This window comes from Macaca thibetana, chromosome 10 (assembly GCF_024542745.1).
Source record: "Macaca thibetana thibetana isolate TM-01 chromosome 10, ASM2454274v1, whole genome shotgun sequence".
Classification (NCBI taxonomy): domain Eukaryota; kingdom Metazoa; phylum Chordata; class Mammalia; order Primates; family Cercopithecidae; genus Macaca; species Macaca thibetana.
Window position 1 is genome coordinate 12,342,120 of NC_065587.1, and position 23,104 is coordinate 12,365,223.

Genomic DNA, 23,104 nt, shown 5'->3' on the forward strand with positions numbered 1-23,104 from the left:
TGGGCGCAGTGGCTCACACCTTTAATCCCAGCAGTTTGGGAGGCCGAGGCGGGTGGATCACCTGAGGTCAGGAGTTCGAGACCAGCCTGATCAACATGGAGAAACCCCGTCTCTACTAAAAATACAAAAAATTAGCCAGGCATGGTGGTGCACGCCTGTAATCCCAGCCACTCGGGAGGCTAAGGCAGGAGAATTGCTTGAAACCAGGAGGCAGAGGTTGTGGTGAGCCAAGATTGCACCATTGCACTCTAGTCTGGGCAACAAGAGCGAAACTCTATCTCAAAAAAAAAAAAAAGAAAAGAAAAGAAAATTAGCCAAGCGTGGTGGCTTGTGCCTGTGGTTGCAGCTACTCGGGAGGCTGAGGCAGGAAAATCGCTTGAACCCGGGAGAAGGAGATTATAGTGAGCCAAGATCATGCCACTGCACTCCAGCCTGGGCAATAGAGTGAGACTCAGTCTCAAAAAGAAAAAGAAAAAGAAAACATCTGTTTAACCCGGCATCGTCCCAGACTTTTAAAATCACAGACCCTTTTTTCAAGTAAAGTTAAGGAATAGTCTTGGGGAAATCCTACCCCTAGGCAAATTGGTCAAAATGAGGTTGATCAACAAAACACTTGATTCAAATGACAACTTGATTTTCTCTAGTCACTCTACCACATGGTGGTCTAAGAACCACTGGGCTAAAGAAATAATTACTGTCATTGTGAGTTTTCTGGTGCCCTTGATGTTTGCTCTTGAGAACAGAAAAGATCATTCAGGAGCTAGGTTTTTTTTGTTGTATGTTTGTTTTTGAGACAGAGTCTTGCTCTCTCGCCCAGGCTGGAGTGCAGTGGTGCGATCTCAGCTCACTGCAACCTCTGCCTCCCGGGTTTCCCCGGTAGAATCCCTCCTGGGATTCTTCTGCCTCAGCCTCCTGAGTGGCTGGGACTACAGGCGTGTGCCACCACACCCGGCTAATTTTTGTATTGTTAGTAGAGACAGAGTTTCACCATGTTGGCCAGGCAGGCCTCGAACTCCTGACCCAGATGATCCACCCACCTTGGCCTCCCAAACTACTGGGATTACAGGTGTAAGCCACCAGGCCCAGCCAGGAGCTAGGTTTTTTAAAATTAATATTTAATTAATTAAAATATTACACATTTTTCCTTAAGCTTTAAGTCCCTTTATAAATCTATCACATTTTAAGGGAGCTTTTATAACAAGATTAACTAAATTATCTTAGACATTTTAATTATGTTCATACATTTAGTGTATTGTATTTTCTCTAAGAACTTTATTTGTCGGCCAGGTGTGGTTGCTCACGCCTGTAATCCCAGCACTTTGGGAGGCTGAGGCGGGTGGATCACAAGGTCAGGAGTTCAAGACCAGCCTGGCCAAGATGGCAAAACCCCATCTCTACTAAAAATACAAAAATCAGCCGGGCATGGTGGTGGGTGCCTGTAATCCCAGCTATTCGGGAGGCTGATGCAGAGAATTGCTTGAACCCAGGAGGCAGAGGTTGCAGTGAGCCAAGATTGCGCCACTGCACTCCAGCCTGGGCCACAAAGCGAGACTCTGTCTCAAAAGAAAAAAGGAAAAAAAAAAAGAACTTTGTCTAATTATTAACAGCAAAATCTTCCCAATTACCTAAATATCTTTTGTGACTCAAATAAATTTAGAAGTATAGTGAGTTGTAGGCACCCTTAAACGTTCAAATACTGTTTATAAAATTAGTAATCCACTTGAAAATTGCAGGAATGTACCATTTAATCAGTCAGAGGCCAATCCATTACAAAAAGGTCAAATTATCTTAAATGTTAAAAGGTCTCAAATAGCAAATATGCACAGGTTATTACCAAATTTATTTATTTATTTATTTATATTCTATTTTATTTTTTGAGACAAGGTCTCACTCTGTCACCCAGGCTAAAATGCAGTGGCTCCATCATGGCTCACTGCAGCCTTGACCTCTCTGGGCTCCACGTGAGGTCTCCCACTTCAGTTTCCTGAGTAGCTGGGACTGCAGGCACAGGCCACCATGCCTGGCTAATTTTTGTATTTTTTGTAGAGACTGGATTTCGCCATGTTATCCAGGCTGGTCTTGAACTCTCCGGCTCAAGCGATCCACCTGCCTCGGCCTCCCAAAGTGCTGAGATTACAGACATGAGCCACCATGCCCATATTGCCAAATTTAATATGAAAATAGTAATCTGTGTGTTTGATTTGTGTCTCTATTTTTAAATCTCCCTGTATTTAAAAAACACTATTTCTATACTTAATTCTAATTTTTCCTGAGTCTCAAAAAGGAAACAGTTGTGTTATCCCAAATAATTTGGGTTATCCTCACAGGTAAATTTTGGGGTTACCTTTTCAGCTGATTGAGATTACATATCAACAAGAAATTATGTCTGGGGTTTTCCAGAGCTTTTCCATAGCTTTCCAGGGTAATTTTTCTCAATAGTTGCTAGCCCCACCACCGTGGCACAAGTTTACCTATGTAATAAACCTGCACATCTGGCACATGTACCCCTGAATTTAAAGTAAAAGTTGAAGAAAAAAAAATAGTTGCTGGGCCTGTGAGATCTCCAAGTGTATTCCCTCCAAATGGGTTGATCGCTTAGCCCATGTCCTTTAGATTTAAGTTGTGCAGGTCACTATCTAGATTTTTCTTTTCCTCATTGAAGTCTGCAGCCCTCACTAAATTTGTGGATAACTTCCAACATTGTTTAAATTTACATTTAAATTGCTCTCTTAAACTATGTAAATGTAAATCTATTGGATTATCTATATATCTTAAATTTTTGTCTGACCTGTGATCATATCCCAAAAAGTCATACTAATAGAGACTACGTACAAGGTTTTTAAAGTGCCCCTACCAGGTCTTAGCACAATTAACACAATTGATATGTGTTGCATTTAATGAATGAATGTGATCATGACTTAAATTTAGGCCTTTTCATATTCAGAACTTTAAATGCACTACAACATTGGGTTACCAATTAAATATATGCTGTCAAAATCTGACAGTTATTCTTCTAACTGCTAGCATTACGTACAACATTTTTGAACATTTACTATTCTGACAGGTTCTCCATAAAATTTAGTTTATGTGAGATAACCTGACCATAATGACAATCACTGGATTTTCCTAATACCTGTTTTTCATATGTTTTCCAGTATATTAAAAATTGAAGCTGGGCATGATGGCTCATGTCTATAATCCCAGTACTTTGGAAGGCTAAGGTGGGCAGATCTCTTGAGCCTCAGGAGTTTGAGACCAGCCTGGGCAACATAGCAAGACCCCAGCCATACAAAAAATAAAAAATTAGCCCTGTGTCAGGCTACAGAACAAGATCCTGTCTCAAAAAAGAAAAAGAAAAAACATTGAAAATTCAATTGACTTTAGAAACATAGTTCCAGCACAATATTAAATACCCAATTAATAACTAAGATGGGCCAGACATGGTGGCTTATGCCTGTAATCCCAGCACTTTGGGAGGCCAAGGCAGGTGGATCACCTGAGGTCAGGACTTAGAGACCAACCTGGCCAATATGGTGAAACCCGTTTCTACTAAAAATACAAAAATTAGCCGGGCGTGGTGGCAGGCACCTGTAATCCCAGCTACTTGTAAGGCTGAGGCAGGAGAATCTCTTGAACCTGGTAGGCGGAGGCTGCAGTGAGCCAAGATCATGCCACTGCACTCCAGCCTCGGTGACAGAGCAAGACTCCATCTCAAAAAATAATAGTAATAATAAATAATAATAATAACTAAGATGATCTGTAACTCAATTCGATTCTAAAGACTAGTAAGACACAAGGCCTTGCTGACACATTTACTATTTTTAAATTTTTTTCTTAAAAGAATTTTTTTATTATTATTTGTTAAGCCTACAGCATGCAGTATTCCCAGGCCCCATTCACTATTGAAGTAAGAACAATAGGGTTTATCATTTGTTTTGCTGATCCACTTGCCTGTACACAATAGAACCTGTGATCTGAGCAAGTGGCATGCTATTTGTTCAGCCAAGAATTGCTGTTCATGTTCTGTAGATAGATAGGTAGATGATAGAATAGATAGATAGGTAGATGATAGAATAGATAGATAGATAGATAGATAGATAGATAGATAGATAGATAGGAAGGATACTAATGATATGAATACTTTCTCCTCCCTTAATATTTCTATTTCTGTTCCTGTTACTAATGCTTTCTTTCTATTTCTAGTAAGTTGCTAGGAGGTGGAATTGAAAGCATGGCAATTACAGAAGCTTTTGGAGGTAGGTAGAACCAAATATTTTGTTAAATGAAATTTTATACACACACACACACATCTATGTGTATACATACACATATAATTAAACAACCAACAATAAATTGTAACTATTTTGGAAATTATAAAATCTCAATTATCATAATGTGAGATCATTCTGTACTGCAACGAAAATATATACCAACATTAACAGATGGTTCTTATCGACATTTTTCATCTTTTGTGATTCTTATAGAAGATAATAGATTTTTTTTTTTTCTTTTTTTGGATGGCATCTCGCTCTGTCGCCCAGGCCCAGGCTGGAGTATAGTGGTGCGATCTTGGCTCACTGCAAGCTCCGCCTCCTGGGTTCACGCCATTCTCCTGCCTCAGCCTCCCGAGTAGCTGGGACTACAGGCGCCCACCACCACGCCCGGATAATTTTTTTGTGTTTTTAGTAGAGATGGGGTTTCACTGTGTTAGTCAGGATGGTCTTGATCTCCTGACCTCGTGATCCACCCGCCTTGGCCTCCCAAAGTGCTGGGATTACAGGCGTGAGCCACTGAGCCAATAATAGATTTTTTTCACTTATTTGTTCAAAAGGTAATTGAATAATGAGGCTGATTTTATTTATAGGCAATAATGTTCCATGAACATAGAGACTAGATTCTCTCTTCCCCGATTATATCTTCTATCTTTTTTAAAAAAATAATAGATACAAGGTCTCGTTATGTTGCCCAAAATGCTCTTGAACTCCTGGACTCAAGCATTCCTTCCACCTTGAGCTCCCAAAGTACTGAGATTACAGGCGTGAGCCACTGCACCTATCCTATTGTCTATTTTTAAAAAGCAATTCACGCATAGCTACACTGTGTGTCACATCTGGGAATTCCAGTATTTGCTATCCTTGGATAAGTAAATCTGTTTTTTGTTGTTTTTTTCTGTTGACTTGGGCACTAAATCTGGTTTTCATTATTTCTGTTGACTCATCTTAGTGGCTTACCTTCTTCTGTATTTATTGGTGTTTCTGAGCTTATTGTTTGATTTTAATCTATGAGAGTTCAATGGACCTGGACTGGTAAGTAGGAAAGTTTTCCTCCAGAAAGAATTTGCTTTTGCTGGTAACTAGGGGATGGCCCCAATTTGAGACTACTTCAGCTCCCCTTTGAGGACCTCAGTTCAGTAGGGGAGCCCCAGGCTTTCTTTCCTGTGGTAGGGTATTTTACTTTATTTATTTATTTATTTGGAGATGGAGTCTTGCTCTGTCTCCCAGGCTGGAGTGCAGTGGTGCCATTTTGACTCACTGCAACCTCTGCCTCCTGGGTTCAAGCAATTCTGCCTCAGCTTCCTGAGTAACTGGGATTACAGGCACCTGCCACCATGCCTGGCTAAATTTTTTTTTTTTTTTTTTTGGAGGTGGAGTCTCACTCTGTCGCCCAGGCTGGAGTGCAGTGGCCTGATCTCGGCTCACTGCAACCTCTGCCTCCTAGGTTCAAGCAGTTCTCCTGCCTCAGCCTCCCAAGTAGCTGGGACTACAGGTGCACGCCACCACACCCAGGTAATTATTTATGTTTTACTAGAGATGGCGTTTTACCATGTTGCCCAGGCTGGTCTCAAACTCCTGAGTTCATGCAGTCTGCCCGCCTTGGCCTCCCAAAGTGCTAGGATTACAGGCATGAGCCACCATGCCCAGCTAATTGTTTTATATTTGGTAGAGATGGGGTTTGCCAGGCTGGTCTCGAATTCCTGACCCCAAGTGATCCATTCATCTCATCCTCCCAAAGTGCTGGGATTACAGGTGTGAGTCACTGCACTTTACCCCATGTGGTAGGGTCTTAAACTTTAATTTATACAACTAAGGAAAACTTGGTTTAAATTAATTTATATTAAACAAATACAGGCTCACGCCTGTAATCCCAGCACTTTGGGAGGCTGAGGTGGGCGGATCACCTGAGTTCAGGAGTTTGAGACCAGCCTGGCCAATATGGTGAAACCCCATCTCTACTAAAAATACAAAAACTAGCCAGGCGTGGTGACAGGCACCTGTAATCCCAGCTACTCAGGAGGCTGAGTCAGGAGAATCGCTTGAACCCGGGAGGCGGAGGTTGCAGTGAGCCAAGATCGTGCCACTGCACTCCAGCCTGAGTGACAGAGCGAGACTCTGTCTCAAAAAAAAAATAAAAAATAACACCCGAGATACTTTATAAGTAAGATGTGTCAGTTGGAAAAGAAAAAGAAAACAGTAATACTCTGAGGCCATGTTTTATTCTTTATGAAAATATCTAGAAATTACGCATTTTTTAAATCTTTTTTTTCTGTATTTCACAGAATTTCGTACTGGAAAAACCCAGCTCTCTCATACCCTCTGTGGTAAGGATATATAACAACAATAACAATAATAATCATAGCTATTATTTCTCAAACATCTACTATGTGCCTGATACTCTAAATAATCTCATATAATCTGAACATACTTGCAAGGAAACTAAAACATAGGCAGATTAAGTAAACTGCCCGTGGTTATACAGCTGGTCTTTGAATGTGTGATCCTTGAGGTGATGTATTTGCTACACTATGGACACCTGAGTAGAAATAGAGAGACGTTGAATGGGTATATGAATGTGTTGGTGAGGAGTACACTGTCTCAATTTTTCCCATTCCATCTTTTCTATATCTTTTTTAGAAGAGTGACACAAAATCTATTGAGTCCTAGAATCTTTCACTTTCCGTGGTGTAAAGTTGGCCCTAAGAGAGACTTAAAAACAAAATTGTTTTAAACAAAATAACCAAAGGTATCTCCTTTTCCACAAATACACTACTGTGCATTTCTTTGGGCTATGGAGAAGGAACTTGGCAAAGTGGTTAAGAAAGGAGTTCTGGGCCGGGCGCGGTGGCTCAAGCCTGTAATCCCAGCACTTTGGGAGGCCAAGACGGGCGGATCACGAGGTCAGGAGATCGAGACCATCCTGGCTAGCACGGTGAAACCCCGTCTCTACTAAAAAAATACAAAAAACTAGCCGGGCGAGGTGGCGGGCGCCTGTAGTCCCAGCTACTCGGGAGGCTGAGGCAGGAGAATGGCATAAACCTGGGAGGCGGAGCTTGCAGTGAGCTGAGATTCGGCCACTGCACTCCAGCCTGGGCGACAGAGCGAGACTCCGTCTCAAAAAAAAAAAAAAGAAAAAAAAAGAAAGGAGTTCTGGAATCAAAATGCCTGACTTCAGTCCTGGTTCTATCACTAGTAGCTGTGTTACCTTGGGCAAGTTACTCTACTTCTCTAATTTCCCCCACCAATAAAATTCAAATAATGATAGTGCCCAATCTTAGGATTGTTTTGAAAAGTAAATGAAATAATGTATATACCTGGTATAAAGTAGCTCCTTAATGTTAACTACTACTACATAAAAAGTGATTGCAGTTGAGCATGGTGGCTCACACCTGTAATCCCAGCACTTTGGGAGGCCAAGGCAGGAGGATCTCCTGAAGTCAGGAGTTGGAGGCTGAGGCAGTAGGATCTCCCGAAGTCAGGAGTTTGAGACCAGCCTGGTCAACATGGTGAAACCCCGTCTCTACCAAAAAATACAAAAATTAGCTGGGCCTGGTTGCACGTGCCTGTAATCCCAGCTACTGGGGAGGCTGAGGTGGGAGAATCACTTGAACCTGGGAGGTGGAGGGTGCAGTGGGCCAAGATCGTGCCACTGCATTCCAGCCTGGGTGACAAAGTGAGATCTGTCTCAAAAAAAAAAAAGTAAATGCATTTTTAAAATTTGACATACATTAATTGAAAGGTAACTTAAATTAGTTATATAGCATAAATTATATTTGTGACTATTTCTTTTTTTTTTTTTTTTTTTTTGAGACGGAGTCTCGCTCTGTAACCCAGGCTGGAGTGCAGTGGCGTGATCTCGGCTCACTGCAACCTCCGCCTCCCGGGTTCAAGCTTTTCTCCTGCCTTAGCCTCCTGAGTAGCTGGGATTACAGGCATGCACCACCATACCCGGCTTTTTAAAATTTTTTTGTATTTTCAGTAGAGACGGGGTTTCACCATGCCTATTTGTGACTATTTCTTTCTTTTTTTTTTTTTTTTTTTTTTTTTTTGAGACAGAGTCTTGCTCTGTCACCCAGGCTAGAGTGCTGTGGCATGATCTCAGCTCACTGCAACCTCTGCCTCCCGGGTTCAAGCAATTCTCCTGCCTCAGCCTCCAGAGTAGCTGGGATTACAGGCATGCACCACCACACCCGGCTAATTTTTGTATTTTTAGTAGAGACAGGGTTTCACCATGTTGGTCAGGCTGGTCTCGAACCCTTGACCTCAAATGATCTACCCACCTTGGCCTCCCAAAGTGCTGGAATTACAGTCACAAGCCACCACGCCCGGCCATATTTGTGACTATTTCTTGTAGAAAGAAAGTTAGTAGGTTGGCCATGGTGGCTCAAGCCTGTAATACCAGCACTTTGGGAGGCCAAGGTGGGCAGATCATGAGGTCAGAAGATTGAGACCATACTGGCCAACATGGTGAAACCCCATCTCTACTAAAAGTACAAAAATTAGCTGGGCGTGGCAGCGCGTACCTGTAGACCCAGCTGCTTGGGAAGCTGAGGCAGGAGAATTGCTTGAACCCGGGAGGCGGAGATTGCAGTGAGCCGAGATTGAGCCACTGCACTCCAACCTGGCAACAGAGCTAGACTCCATCTCAAAAAAAATAAATAAATAAAAGAAAAATAAAAAAGAAAGTTAGTAATATTTAAATTTTATTTCCATTCTGTGGGAGAACTAACTTTCACGAATATCTTCCATTGTGAAAGATAGTGAAATTATTTGTAGAATTATGGCTATGCTGGCAGAATACTTATAATTTCACCACTGGTTAAGTAATATGAAAATATAACATGTTTAGAAACGAAAGGATCATGACTCTTTGTAAAATGTACTAAAGAGTTGCAACAGCAGATTCCATGTGTATTTATATAGTCATTTGTACAAAGTTTATTCACTCTTATTAATATAAATTTTTAATTGCTTCCTAGTGACAGCTCAACTTCCAGGAGCTGGTGGCTACCCAGGAGGAAAGATTATCTTCATTGATACAGAAAATACTTTGTAACCTTTTTATTTAAAGTTGCTAACATAATATTGTGATATAGGAATATTACCACTAAAGAGTTTGTCTGAGATATACCATCTTTGTAGTCATCCAGTAAACCAGTAGTAATGAGACAAACTAAAGGGAAAACAATTACTGGTTAAGTTCTCAAATCACTTTTTATTTAATGAGGTTTCACTTCTTCATATGGGTTTATGAGACAAAACAAATACATGAGAGGAAATTATGTCATCTTCATTTTGAATTCTCTTACTTCTCTAAAGATTTTGCTCAATAGTTAGAAGTTTTTTGTTTTTTTTTGTTTTGAGACGTAGTCTCTCTCTGTCGCCTAGGCTGGGGTCCAGTGGGGCGATCTCGGCTCACTGCAACCTGCATCTCTCGGGTTTAAGCAATTCTCCTGCCTCAGCCTACCGAGTAGCTGGGATTACAGGTATGTGTCACCACACCTGGCTAATTTTTTTGTATTTTTAGTAGAGATGGGGTTTTGCCATGTTGGCCAGGCTGGTCTGGAACCCCTGACCTCAGGTGATCTGCCCGCCTTGGCCTCCCACAGTGCTGGGATTACAGGGGTGAGCCACTGCGCCTGGCTGAAAGATTATTGACTCACTGAAAGTCATGGTCCCAAATGAAGGGAAAGGTGTGAAGGGGGTGAAAGTTCATAGGGAAAACAGGCAGAACCTGTTTGGGTTACAGAAAGAATTGCAGTTTAATTAAAGTATAAGGTATTCCAGGATATGGGCTAGAAAGATGATTGGGATCTTAGACATGAAAGGCTTTGAAACAAGATGGTAGGTGTAAATTGGATACTTTAGCAATATTCTAGGCAAGTAATGAGAACTTGATCTAGGTTGGAAGTGGTAAGAATAAAAAGAAAAGTAAAAGAAGTATTAGAGAGGAAAATTGATAGGACTTGATGGCTATAGGTGGTAGACAAAGGAAAGAGAGGTTTGAGAAATCGCTCAGGTTTTTTGTCTAGATACTGGGAGAATAGTTATGCAATGCTAACAATAGAACTGGAAAGATCATGTTTCAGAGAAAAGGTGATGTTTCATTTTAATATACTAATTTTACTTTTTTTTTTTTGAGACAGAGTCTTTCTCCATCACCCAGGCTGAAATGCAGTGGTGCAGTCTCGACTCACTGCAACCTCAGCTTCCCAAGTAGCTAAGTTTACAAATGTGCACCTCCACACCTGGCTAATTTTTGTGTTTTTAGTAGAGATGGAGTTTCGCCATGTTGGCCAGGATGGTTTCAAACTCCTGACCTCAAGTGATCCACCCACCTTGGCCTCCCAAAGTGCTGGAATTACAGGTGTGAACCATCACACCGGGCCTAATTTTTTTTCTTTTTTTGAGACAAGGTCTTGCTCTGTTCCCCAGACTGGAGTGCAGTGGCCCAATTACACTCATTGCAGACTCGAACTCCCAGGGTCAAGTGATCCTCCCACTTCAGCCTTCTGAGTAGCTGGAACTACAGACACACACCACCACACCTGGCTAATTTTTTTTTTAATCTTTTGTAGAGACCAGGTTTCACCAGGTTGCCCAGGGTGATCTCCAACTCCTGGGCTCAAGCGATCTGCCTACCTTGGCCTCCCAAAGTACTGAGATTACAGGCATGAGCCACTGCACCCAGCCGTCATTTTAATGTATTGAATATGATGTACATGAGGATATCCAGATGGCAGCTGGAAATATTGAATTCAGCTTGAGAAAGGGGTAGGCCCAGAGATATGGACGAATTAACCAAGTGGGAAAGAGAACTTATAGAGAGAGAAGAGAGGAGAATGGAGAACATAACTTTGAGGTATGTTTATATTTAGGAAGAGGACTAAAATGAGGAATCCAAAGACAGAGGAAGTAGAAGGAAATCTGGTTGTAAAAGTCAAGCAAAAGGAAAGTTTCAAGACGAAAAGAGTTGTCAGCAATGTTACACACACATGGATTTTAAGGATACAGCCTGAGAAAGATCACTGAAGTTCAAAATTAGGAGTTCAAGCAAACATTTGCCGTAGGGTGAGGTGATAGAAGCTTTATGTAAATAAACAATAAGGGAAGGAGGCAGTATGAAATTGACCAATGAAAGGAAGACGGCTTGGCACAGTGGCTCACGCCTGTAATCCCAGCACTTTGGGAGGCCGAGGCAGGTGAATCACCTGAGGTCAGGAGTTCGAGACCAACCTGATCAACATGGAGAAACCCCGTCTCTACTAAAAATACAAAATTAGCCAGGCGTGGTGGCACATGCCTGTAATCCCAGCTACTCAGGAGGCTGAGGCAGGAGAATCACTTGAACCGGGAGGCGGAGGTTGTGGTGAGCCGAGATCGTGCCATTGCACTCTAGCCTGGGCAACAAGAGCAAAACTCCATCTCAATAAAAAAAGAAAGGAAGAAAAAACATACTAGTTTGAGGAGGTATTCAGAGGAAATTATTTTTAATAACAAAGAAGACCTATGCACGTTTGTAAGGCCATTCACAGTGAAGCCCCAGCCTGCCTCTCCAAGCTCGTTACTCACCATTGTCACTATTAGAGGCAAAGAGATGAATCCGTTTTAGTCCATCCCATTGCCTGTAAACATGCTTTGTTATCAAAATTTGCACATATGTCTGGTCTTTCTCCAGTAATCCCAGAACTTCAGGAGGCCAAGGCAGGAGGATCACTTGAGGCCAGGAATTCACAGACCAGCCTGGGCAACATAGTGTCTCTATGAAAAAAATTTTAAATTAGCCGGGTGTGGTGGCTATAAATCCCAGCTACTTGGAAGGCTGAGGCAGGAGGATCATTTGAGGCCAGGAGTTCATGATTCACCTGGGCAACATAGCAAGACTCTGTCTCTACCAAAAGAAAAAAAAATCTAAAAACATTGTACATCAGCAGTTATTTAGATTTAACTATAAAGATTTTTGTTTTCTTTGTTCATTATGGTTTCTTGCATCCCAAATGTTATTCTTTCCTGTATTTTTGTTTTGCTATAATATTTAAGTATTTCTTTCAGAAATATAATCCAGGTGGTAAACTTTGAACCTTAATATGTCTGAAAGTGCCTTTATTTTGCTCTTACTTTTGGCTGTTAATTTGGCTGGTCACAGAGAACTTTGCATAGTATATTTCTATCTTCTTGGGTATTTGCTCCTTGCATCCCCATTTCACAGTCTTTCTGAATCATACAAATCATTTAAGGCTCTCATTTCAAGGTCTGCTTTTTCTAATCTTCCCTAATAACTCAATTTAGAAAATATTGTCCTTCTTGACCTATTATAGAATTTACTATCTAAAATACTCACTTCGAAAACAAAACAGACAACTGTTTGCAGAAGTCCCTTTTCAGAAATGCCAGGCATGAGAAGACTCTGAAAGAGCCTTTTAACTTGGGGAAGGAAGGTGAAATGTTGTACAGGGCTTTAATAGGGGGCTCAGCTGGAGTTCAGCCGGTTTCAGAAACAATTGATTAAGGATGATTCTCCTCTCAGAGAGGAAAGAATTGTTCTTGCAGATTAGCAGCCACTGTTTGGGCAATTTGGATTTTCTTTTTTCCCAAGACGGAGTTTCACTCTTGTTGCCCAGGCCAATGGCACGATCTTGGCTCACCACAACCTCCACCTCCCGGGTTCAAGCGATTCTCCTGCCTCAGCCTCCCGAGTAGCTGCAATTGCAGGTGCACGCTACCACGCCCTGCTAATTTTGTATTTTTAGTAGAGACAGGGTCTCTCCATGTTGGTCAGGCTGGTATAGAACTCCCGACTTCAGGTGATCCGCCCACCTCAGCCTCCCAAAGTGCTGGGATTACAGGCGTGAGTCGCCATGCCCGACCTGCAATTGGATTTTATTAAGAACAATAGGAATAGTTAGGAGTTAAGTCATATGCAAGAGAGAGTGGAGAAGAACAGCTGGATGGGGGTGCAGGGCACTGTGGCAAGGGCCATATCGGAATGTTCTCATTCTTTGGGTGTCTCATACTTACACTGCTGTCTCTTGATATTTTTCTTTTTATATGTTTATATTTTGCCTCCTTAATTATGTTTTAAATTTACCTAGGGCATAGGTTGTCTTAGGACTCCTTATATCCTCCATAATGCTTTACCTTGGTAATTGGTTAATATGGTAATTAATTCCATATGATAATTGGTTAATAAATATTTATAAACGATCTGAACTTCCCTTCAGCATAAGCCCAAGTTTTTTCATTTTAAATTGTTTTGTTTTGTTTTGTTTTTGAGACAGGGACTTGCTCTGTCGCCCAGGCTGGAGTGCAGTGACATGATCATGGATCACTGCTGCCCTCGACATCCAGGACTCAAGTGATCCTCCCACCTCAGCCTCCCAAGTAACTGGGACTACAGGCATGTGCCACCATGCCCAGCTAATTTTTGTATCTTTTTGGTAGAGACAGGGTCTTATCATGTTGCCCAGGTTTGTCTCCAACTCCTGAGCTCTAGTGATCCTCTCACCTGGGCTTCCCGAAGTGCTGGGATTATAGGCATAACCCACCATGCCTGGTTTTGTTTTTCCCTGTCTTTTTTATAAAAGCCATATTAACTGGGGTGAGATGATGTTTCATTGTAGTTTTGATTTGCATTTCTCTGATGATCAATGACATTGAGTACCTTTTCATATAGCTATTTGCCGTTTGTATGTCTTCTGTGAACCCAGAAAATCTGAGACAGGTCTCAGATAGTTTAGAAAGTTTATTTTGTGGCCAGGTGCAGTGGCTCACACCTGTAATCCCAGCACTTTGGGAGGCCAAGGTAGGCAGATCACAAGGTCAGGAGATCGAGACCATCCTGGCCACCATGGTGAAACCCTGTCTCTACTAAAATACAAAAAAAAAAAAATTAGCCGGGAATGGTGGCATGTGCCTGTAGTCCCAGCTACTCAGGAGGCTGAGGCAGGATTTTGTAATCACTTGATCCCAGGAGAGGGAGGTTGCAGTGAGCCGAGATTGTGCCACTGGACTTCAGCCTGGCAACAGAGCAAGAATCCATCTCAAAAAAAAAAAAGAAAGTTTATTTTGCCAAGGTTGAGGATGCACCCATGACACAGCCTCAGGAAGTCCTGACGACATGTGCCCGAGGTGGTTGGGGCACAGCTTGGTTCTACACATTTTAGGGAGACATGAGACATCTATCAGTATATGTAAGAAGAACAATGGTTCAGTCTGGAAAGGTGGGACAACTTGAAGCAAAGACAGGAAGACTCTAAGCAAAGTGGGGAGTGGGCTTCCATGTCACAGATAGGTGAGACACAAATGGTTGCATTCTTTTGAGTTTCTGATTAGCCTTTCCAAAGGAGGCAATCAGATATGCATCTATCTCAGTGAGCAGAGGAGTGACTTTGAATAGAATGAAAGGCAGGTTTGCCATAAGCAGTTTCCAGTTTGAGTTTTCCTTAGTGATTTTGGGGACCCAAGATATTTTCCTTTCACACTTCTTTTGAGAAATGCTTTTCAGATATTTTGCCCATTTTTAAATAAGATTATTAAATTTTTTTTCCCTATAGAGAGTTGTTTGAACTTTTTATATATTCTGGTTATTAATCCCTTGTCAGATGGATAGTTTGGAAATATTTTCTCAGCAAGGCAATTTTACTTCTATAAAAGGGTGTGACTCACTGATGAAGCAATGGTGAGAGCACACCTGAACAAGGGAGGGGAAGGGGTTTTTATTCCTGACTCAGATAGCCCCTACTGCTGTGTCATGCCCCTGTTGGCTAAGATTGGACTGCAGAGTCTAAGCGAATTCCTATTGGCTATTGTTTTTTTGTTTTGTTTTGTTTTGAGACGGAGTCTCGCTCTGTTGCCCAGGCTGGAGTGCAGTGGCACGATCTCCACTCAGTGCAAGCTCCGCCTCCTGGGTTCACTCCATTCTCCTGCCTCAGCCTCCTGTGTAGCTGGGACTACAGGCGCCCGCCATCACGCCTGGCTAATTTTTGTATTTTTAGTAGAGACAGGGTTTCACTGTGTTAGCCAGGATGGTCTCAATCTCCTGACCTCGTGATCCGCCCATCTCGGCCTCCCAAAGTGCTGGGATTACAGGCGTGAGCCACCATGCCCGGCCCCAATTGGCTATTCTAAAGAGAGCAGGGGTATGAGTCGGAGTGGTGGAGTGAGTAGTTTGGCGGGAAGGATGGTTAGGAACAGGTGACTAAAGGTGATTCACGCCAGAGCAGGTGACCAGGGGTGACTCAGGACAGAGCAGGTGACCAGGGGAACTGATGTGAACTACTGATTAGAACTGGTGGAAAAGGTTGTTTACTGAAACTAGGAGCAAGAAAGCAAGAAGAACAAGGCAGTTAAACTTTAAAATGGAGAACAAAGAACAGGGGAGCTGAACATATTGATACATCGGTTCCTTGGAGAGGATCTCAAAGCTCATTGTACTTAACAATTTACAGGCTAAAACCTTTCAAGAGGAATTTTTTATATCCACAGTTGCCTGTGCTTGTGTAGTATTACTCAAGAAATCTTTCTTTACCCAGTCCAATGTCCTATAGAGTTTCCCCAATGCTTCCTTTTAGTAGTTTTGTAGTTCAAGGTCTTAGATTTAAGTCTTTAATCCATTTTTATTTGATTTTTGTATATGATGAGAGATAGATGTCTAATTTCATTCATCTGCATATGAATATCCCATTTTCCCAGCACCATTTACTGAAGAGACTGTCCTTTCTCCAATGTTATTGGCACCTTTGTCGAAAATGAGTTCACTGTAGGTGTTTGGATTTGTTTCTGGGTGTTATCCTCTGTTCCATTGGTCTATGTGTCCGTTTTTATGCCCATACCATGCTGTTTTGGATACTATAGCTCTATAGTATAATTTGAAGTCAAGTTATGTGATTCCTTTAGTTTTGTTCTTTTTGCTCAAGATAGCTTTGGCTATTCTGGGTCTTTTGCGATTCCATATAAATTTTGGGATTGTTTTTCTATTTTGCTGAAGAATGTCATTGGTATTTTGATAGGAATTGCATTGACTCTGTAGATTGCTTTGCGTAGTATGGACAGTTTAACAGTATTGATTCTTCCAACTCATGAACATGGAATATCTTTCTGGTTTTTGTGTGTCCTCTTCAATTTGTTTCATCAATGTTTTATAGTTTTCATTGTAGAGATCCTTCACTTCTTTGGTTAAGTTAATTTCTAGGTATTTAATTTTATTCATAGCTATTGTAAATGGGATTAATTTTTAAATTTCTTTTTCAGATTGTTCCCTGTTGGTATTTAGAAATTCTAATGATTTTTGTATGTTGATTTTGTATCCTGCAACTTTACTAAATTTGTTTATCAGTTCTAACAGTTTTTTGGTGAAGTCTGGATTTTTCCAAATATAAGATCTTATTATAGGCAAACAAGGATAATTTGACTTCTTCCTTTTCGATCTGGATGCCCTTTATTTATTTCTCTTGTCTGATTGCTCTAGCTAGGACTTCAAGTACTATGTTGAATAACAGTGGTGAAAGTGGGCATACTTGTTCCAGATCTTAGAGGAAAGACTTTCAGTTTTTTCCCATCCAGTATGATACTAGCTGTGGGTCTCTTGTATATGGCTTTTATGTTCAGTTATGTTCCTTCTATGCCCAATTTTTTGAGGTTTATTTTTAATCATAAAGGAATGTTGAATTTTATCAAATGCTTTTTTCAGCATCAATTGAAATGATCATATGTTTTTTGTCCATTCTGTTGATATGATATATCACATTGATTTGTGTATGTTGAACCATCTTTGCATCCCTGAGATGAATCCCAATTGGTCATGATGAATGATCTGTTTAATGTATTGTTGAATTGGTTTGCTAGTATTTTGTTGAGGATTTAAGCCCAATTTTTATACCCCTGTTCACATTGTTCTCAGACCAAACCGAGGATCAGGCTGCTTATTCTTGTGGCCCGATGATGAGATGCAGATGAACTGGGAAAGGAGGGAGTTTTTGTTTCTGTAACTGTTTACAGGGAGAAGACCTGGAAAATAACATCAGACCAACTCAAAATTACAAAGTCTTCCCGAGCTTATATACCTTCTCAGCTATATATTTACTTGTGAGTGTGCATTCATCTAAAGACATAAGTCACTTTGGGAGGCCAAGGTGGGCGGATCACTTGAAGTCAGGAGTTGAAGACCATCCTGGCCAACATGGCGAAACCTTGTCTCTACTAAAAATACAAAAATAAGCCGGGCATTGTGGCACACGCCTATAGTCCCAGCTAGTCAGGATTCTGAGGCAAGAGAATCACTTGAACCTGGGAGGCAGAGGTTGCAGTTAGCCGAGATTGTGCCACTAGACTCCAGCCTGAGCAACAGAGCGAGACTCTATCTCAAAAAAATAAAATAAAATTTGTAAAAAAGATATAAGTGATTAACTTCTTTTAATCTATAAGATCTGAATCCTAAAGACCTTCCTCTGGAGCCTCAGTAAATTTACTTAATCTAAATGGGTCCAGGTGCTGGAGTGATTGCCCTTATCTTGTCTCCTGCTAAATCATGGAGGTTTGGGGAGTTCCTTCAGACCCCCAATAACTTGTTTGTGGAGACCTGGGGAGTTCTTCAGACCCCCAATAAAACTCGTTTAATCCTAAACAGGTACTGTTAAGAATTCCTTCGTTAACTTGTCATGCTTCAAGACCCAGGAAAGGCCTGGGCCAAACTCTTGGTGGGCTTTTGTTACATTCCAGCCTTTGTATAAGGGCACTTTGAACTTTTAGTATTTAACTTAACCACTCAGTCAGTGCTGAAACAGTTGTTATGGAGGCCTGCATTAGTAAGACCTGGCCTGCCACAACATAGTGTCTGGGATTTGTAGAAGCTGACATGATGAAAATGTTTTTATTGACTCTTCCAATTCCCTGTCTTTAACTTGTCCACCAAAAACATCTACTGGGTATACTCAATAGCAATGGAAGATTTTTGTGGCCGTTACCAAAGCTCTAACAACAAGAACATATCTAGTGCATTAGGCTATAAATGACTGGGAAATCCTAACGACAATTCAACTAAACAGTTATTAAATTAATTGCAAACATCACAAATAAGATTATAAATAGTCCTTGATTTACAGTTACTTATACTAGGATCAGTGTTATGTAAACTCTATAAACAAAGTGAAATAAGGGCACAAACATGCATTTAATTTTACCTCATTTTACTTCAGACATATTGTTGGGATCACCAAAGACCTAAAAAAAAATGTTTATTACTCCTTTATAGTTTATAGATAGAAGTGATTATTAGCTTCTTCCAAAATACCTTTGCAGGTGCACTTAGTTTGCTTCCCTATGAATTTGCTAATTTCAGAAAGCTAACAACTCCTGGCTAGGCATGGTGGCTCATGCCTGTAATCCTAGCACTTTGGAAGGCCGAGGCAGGCAGATCGCTTGAGGTCAGGAGTTCGAAACCAGCCTGGCCAACATGGCAAAACCCCGTCTCCACTAAAAATACAAAAATTAGCTAGATATGATGGCTTACGCCTGTAATCACAGCTACTCAGGAGACTGAAGGAGGAGAATTGCTTGAACCCAGGAGGCAGAGGTTACCGTGAACCGACATCATGCTACTGCACTCCAGCCTGGGCAACGGAGTGAGACTTCATCTCAAAAAAAAAAAAAAAAGCTAACAATTCCTTTAGAAGAAAGTAGATTTTAAACTCTGTATACTTTCCAAGTAAGATTTGAAAAGAAAAAGAAAACCTGTGCAAACAAAAAAACCTTTGGTCTATATTTCTCTTCTGGACCCTTGAAGTTACCTTTTTGACCCTTTGGTTCATGTAGTCACATTTATCATTTAATAACACATGATTAATGATATAGTAAACTATTTCATATTGAGCAAATGAGGGTTTTGAAGAGAGTGAATTAATCTACTTTGCAGTTACTGAATTATAATTCAGTGATATTATCTATTATAGGTCTATTATCTATTGTAGATCTGAGAACAAAAAGACTCACAAAGCTTAGTTTCCAGTTTTTCTCTTGTAACCGATTTGCTGCATAAGCTCAAGTCATTTGCCTAATCTCTGTTTCCCAGTGTCCTATGTTGTAAAATGTAAAATAGGCCATAAAAACTAGCTTCCAAGGTTATTGTAAAGATTTGATCATTTAATAGTTAAATTCATTACTGCCCCACATTTCTATGACCATTATCACTACCTATGGTAAGTTGAGGCACTTATGAAAAAACAAATCTTGTATAGACTTTAAATGGTTGCTAGCATCCTCTAGAATACCTTCACAGGTACATTGTTTGGCTTCTCTGTTAATTTATGTAAGATACTATGTTTTGTAGTGGTTGTCTAAGCTTTTTTATAATTGATTTATTGGATCCTTAATCTTGGCATACTCCAGCCGTCCAGATCGCCTTCGGGACATTGCTGATCGCTTCAATGTAGACCATGATGCAGTACTGGACAACGTACTTTATGCACGTGCATATACTAGTAAGAGCCCCATGCAGTTGGATGCTTGGGTCAATGTAAGGTTGGCAGCACTGATTTACTACTTGAGTGATATAACATTTTGATACTTTTTTTCTATTTTAATTTTCTCTAAATTAATTTACTCAGTCTATAAATTTTATCATCTGGTAGGTCCTTAGATAATAAAGTGCCCTTAAATTATTTATTATTCTTGGCTGGGCGCGGTGGCTCAAGCCTGTAATCCCAGCACTTTGGGAGGCCAAGACGGGCGGATCACGAGGTCAGGAGATCCAGACCATCCTGGCTAACACAGTGAAACCCCGTCTCTACTAAAAAAATACAAAAAACTAGCCGGACGCGGTGGTGGGCGCCTGTAGTCCCAACTACTCGGGAGGCTGAGGCAGGAGAATGGCGTGAACCCGGGAGTCGGAGCTTGCAGTGAGCTGAGATCTGGCCACTGCACTCCAGCCTGGGCGGCAGAGGGAGACTCCGTCTCAAAAAAAAAAAAAAAAAAAATTATTTATTATTCTTAGTCTTTGAAATGAAGAGTAACATTCTTTTTGGATAATGTAGCATTTGGTATATATGCTAAGGCAGAATATGCAATAATTTTTTTTTTTTTTTTTTGAGATGGAGTCTCACTCTGTCACTCAGGCTGAAGTGCAGTGGTGCAGTCTCGGCTCACTGCAACCTCCACTTCCTGGCTTCAAGCGATTCTCCTACCTTAGCCTCCCAAGTCGCTGGGATTACAGGCACGTGCCACCACACCCAGCTAATTTTTGTATATTTTATATATATATATATATATATATATATATATTTTTTTTTTTTTTTTTTTTTTTTTGAGACGGAGTCTCGCTCTGTCGCCCAGGCTGGAGTGCAGTGGCCGGATCTCAGCTCACTGCAAGCTCCGCCTCCCGGGTTTACGCCATTCTCCTGCCTCAGCCTCCCGAGTAGCTGGGACTACAGGCGCCCGCCACCTCGCCCGGCTAGTTTTTTCTATTTTTTAGTAGAGACGGGGTTTCACCGTGTCAGCCAGGATGGTCTCAATCTCCTGACCTCGTGATCTGCCTGACTCGGCGTCCCAAAGTGCTGGGATTACAGGCTTGAGCCACCGCGCCTGGCCATTATATATATTTTTTAAACGAGATAGAGTCTTGCTCTGTCGCCCAGGCTGGAGCATAGTGGTGCAATCACTGCTCACTGCAGCCTCAGCCTCCCAGGTTCAAGCGATTCTCCTGCCTCAGCCTCCCGAGTAGCTGGGATCACTGGCGCCCACCACCGTGCCCAGCTAATTTTTGTATTTTTCTTTTTTTAGTAGAGACAGGGTTTCACCATGTTGCCAGGCTGGTCTTGAACTCCTGACCTAATGATCCGCCTGCCTCGGCTTCCCAAAGTGCTGGGATTACAGGTATGAGCCACCGCGCCTGGCCTAATTTTCGTATTTTTTTAGTAGAGTCAAGGTTTCACCATGTTGGCCAGGCTGGTCTTGAACTCCTGACCTCAAGAAATCCACCCGCCTCGGCCTCCCAAAGTGTTGGGATTACAGGCATGAGCCACCATGCCAGGCTGCGATAATATTTAATAAAGTAATAAATAAGAGAATCCTTCAAGGACTTTCTTTTGCCTGGCTCCCAAGAATATGAATGATCTTAGCCTCTGCTTCTTTCAACTTTTATAACATTTTCTCACTGCATTTCCCACCAGGTGAACATCAGATGGAGCTACTTGATTATGTAGCAGCAAAGTTCCATGAAGAAGCTGGCATCTTCAAACTATTGGTACAAGCTTTTAAATACTGCTTTCACAGAGCTATTTAGCATAATATTTTTATTCTATTGATCTCTATTCAAATAACGTTTTCCTTCAATTTCCAAATGCATGTTTATTTTTACCTTAATCCTGTGTAGATTATCGATTCAATAATGGCACTTTTTCGAGTGGATTTCAGTGGCCGTGGAGAGTTGGCTGAACGGCAGCAAAAATTGGCCCAGATGTTGTCACGACTCCAAAAAATCTCAGAAGGTATATCTTTAAAATAAAATGGCATCTGTGACTATGTTTGTCAAGTATACTTTGCAGAGAAGCTTGGAATATAATGTCAGGAGGCAGTGGTTTTTTTTTTTTTTTTTTAATAAAATTACCTTCATGAGAATACAACTCTTTTTTTTTTTTTTCTTTTTGAGGCAGTGTCTCGCACTGTTGCCCAGGCTGGAGTGCAGTGGCACGATCTCGGCTCGCTGCAACCTCCGCCTCCCAGGTTCAAGCGATTCTTACTCCTTAGCCTCCTGAGTAGTTGGGATTATAGGCACCTGCCATCATGTCTGGCCAATTTTTTGTATTTTTAGTAGAGATGGGGTTTCACCACGTTGGCCAGGCTGGTCTCAAATTCCTGACCTCATGATCTGCCCACCTCAACCTCCAAAGTGCTGAGATTACAGGCATGAGCCACTGCGCCCAGCTTTACAACTGTTTTTTTAAACCAAAAATATTTATTCTAACCTTAATAATAATAATAACAAATAATTTTTGTTGTCAATGAAAAATAGGAATATGATGTTATTTATAAAATAAATTCATGATGCAATATTTCTAAACTCTAAAATCTAAACGATGAACTTTTAAATATCTATATTGCCTTTCTTGGCTCGCGCCTGTAATCCCAGCACTTTGGGAGGCCGAGGCGAGCGGATCACTTGAGGTCGGGAGTTCGGGAGTTCGAGACCAGCCTGACCAACATGGAGAAACCCCGTCTCTACTAAAAAATATAAAATTAGCCTGGTGTGGTGGCGCATGCCTCTAATCCCAGCTACTCGGGAGGCTGAAGCAGGAGAATCATTTGAACCCAGGAGGCGGAGGTTGTGGTGAGCCGAGATCACGCCATTGCACTACAGCCTAGGCAACAAGAGTGAAACTCCGTCTCCAAAAATAAATAAATAAATAAATAAATAAATAAATAAATAAATAATAATAAATAAATAAATAAATATATATATATATAGCCTTTCTCATAGTTTTAAAATTTTATCTCTTGATACAGAATATAATGTGGCTGTTTTTGTCACCAATCAAATGACTGCCGATCCAGGAGCAACTATGACGTAAGCCCCAATATTCTACTTTTTATTTCACAGAGGTTAACATAAAGAGGGTTAAGGGTAAAACAGAAAATAATTTCAAGGCTGGGCACAGTGGCTCATGCCTGTAATCCCAGCACTTTAGCACGCCAAGGCAGGCAGATCACGGGGTCAGGAGATTGAGACCAGCCTGACTAACATAATGAAACCATGTCTCTACTAAAAATACAAAAATTAGCCGGGTGTGGTGGCGCACACCTGTAATCCCAGCTACTCAGGAGGCTGAGGCAGAAGAATCACT

At 41.2% G+C, this 23,104-nt stretch overlaps 3 protein-coding genes across 6 annotated transcripts in view; 1 reads left to right on the forward strand and 2 right to left on the reverse strand.

Moving 5' to 3' along the window:
- The window catches only part of GTPBP1 (GTP binding protein 1), a 310,687-nt gene that overhangs the window by 185,001 nt on the left and 102,582 nt on the right, over positions 1-23,104 (reverse strand). The window lies entirely within an intron of this gene.
- CBY1 (chibby family member 1, beta catenin antagonist) overlaps positions 1-23,104 on the reverse strand; it is a 628,117-nt gene that overhangs the window by 118,851 nt on the left and 486,162 nt on the right. The gene's annotated exons all lie outside the window — the stretch shown is intronic.
- Positions 1-23,104, forward strand: part of DMC1 (DNA meiotic recombinase 1) — a 52,178-nt gene that overhangs the window by 11,550 nt on the left and 17,524 nt on the right. The window contains exons 6-12 of the mRNA XM_050806336.1: positions 4,204-4,256; positions 6,557-6,598; positions 9,254-9,326; positions 19,656-19,747; positions 21,434-21,507; positions 21,637-21,751; positions 22,767-22,827. Of these exons, the coding sequence (XP_050662293.1) occupies positions 4,204-4,256; positions 6,557-6,598; positions 9,254-9,326; positions 19,656-19,747; positions 21,434-21,507; positions 21,637-21,751; positions 22,767-22,827 (510 nt within the window). The remainder of the gene's footprint in view (positions 1-4,203; positions 4,257-6,556; positions 6,599-9,253; positions 9,327-19,655; positions 19,748-21,433; positions 21,508-21,636; positions 21,752-22,766; positions 22,828-23,104) is intronic.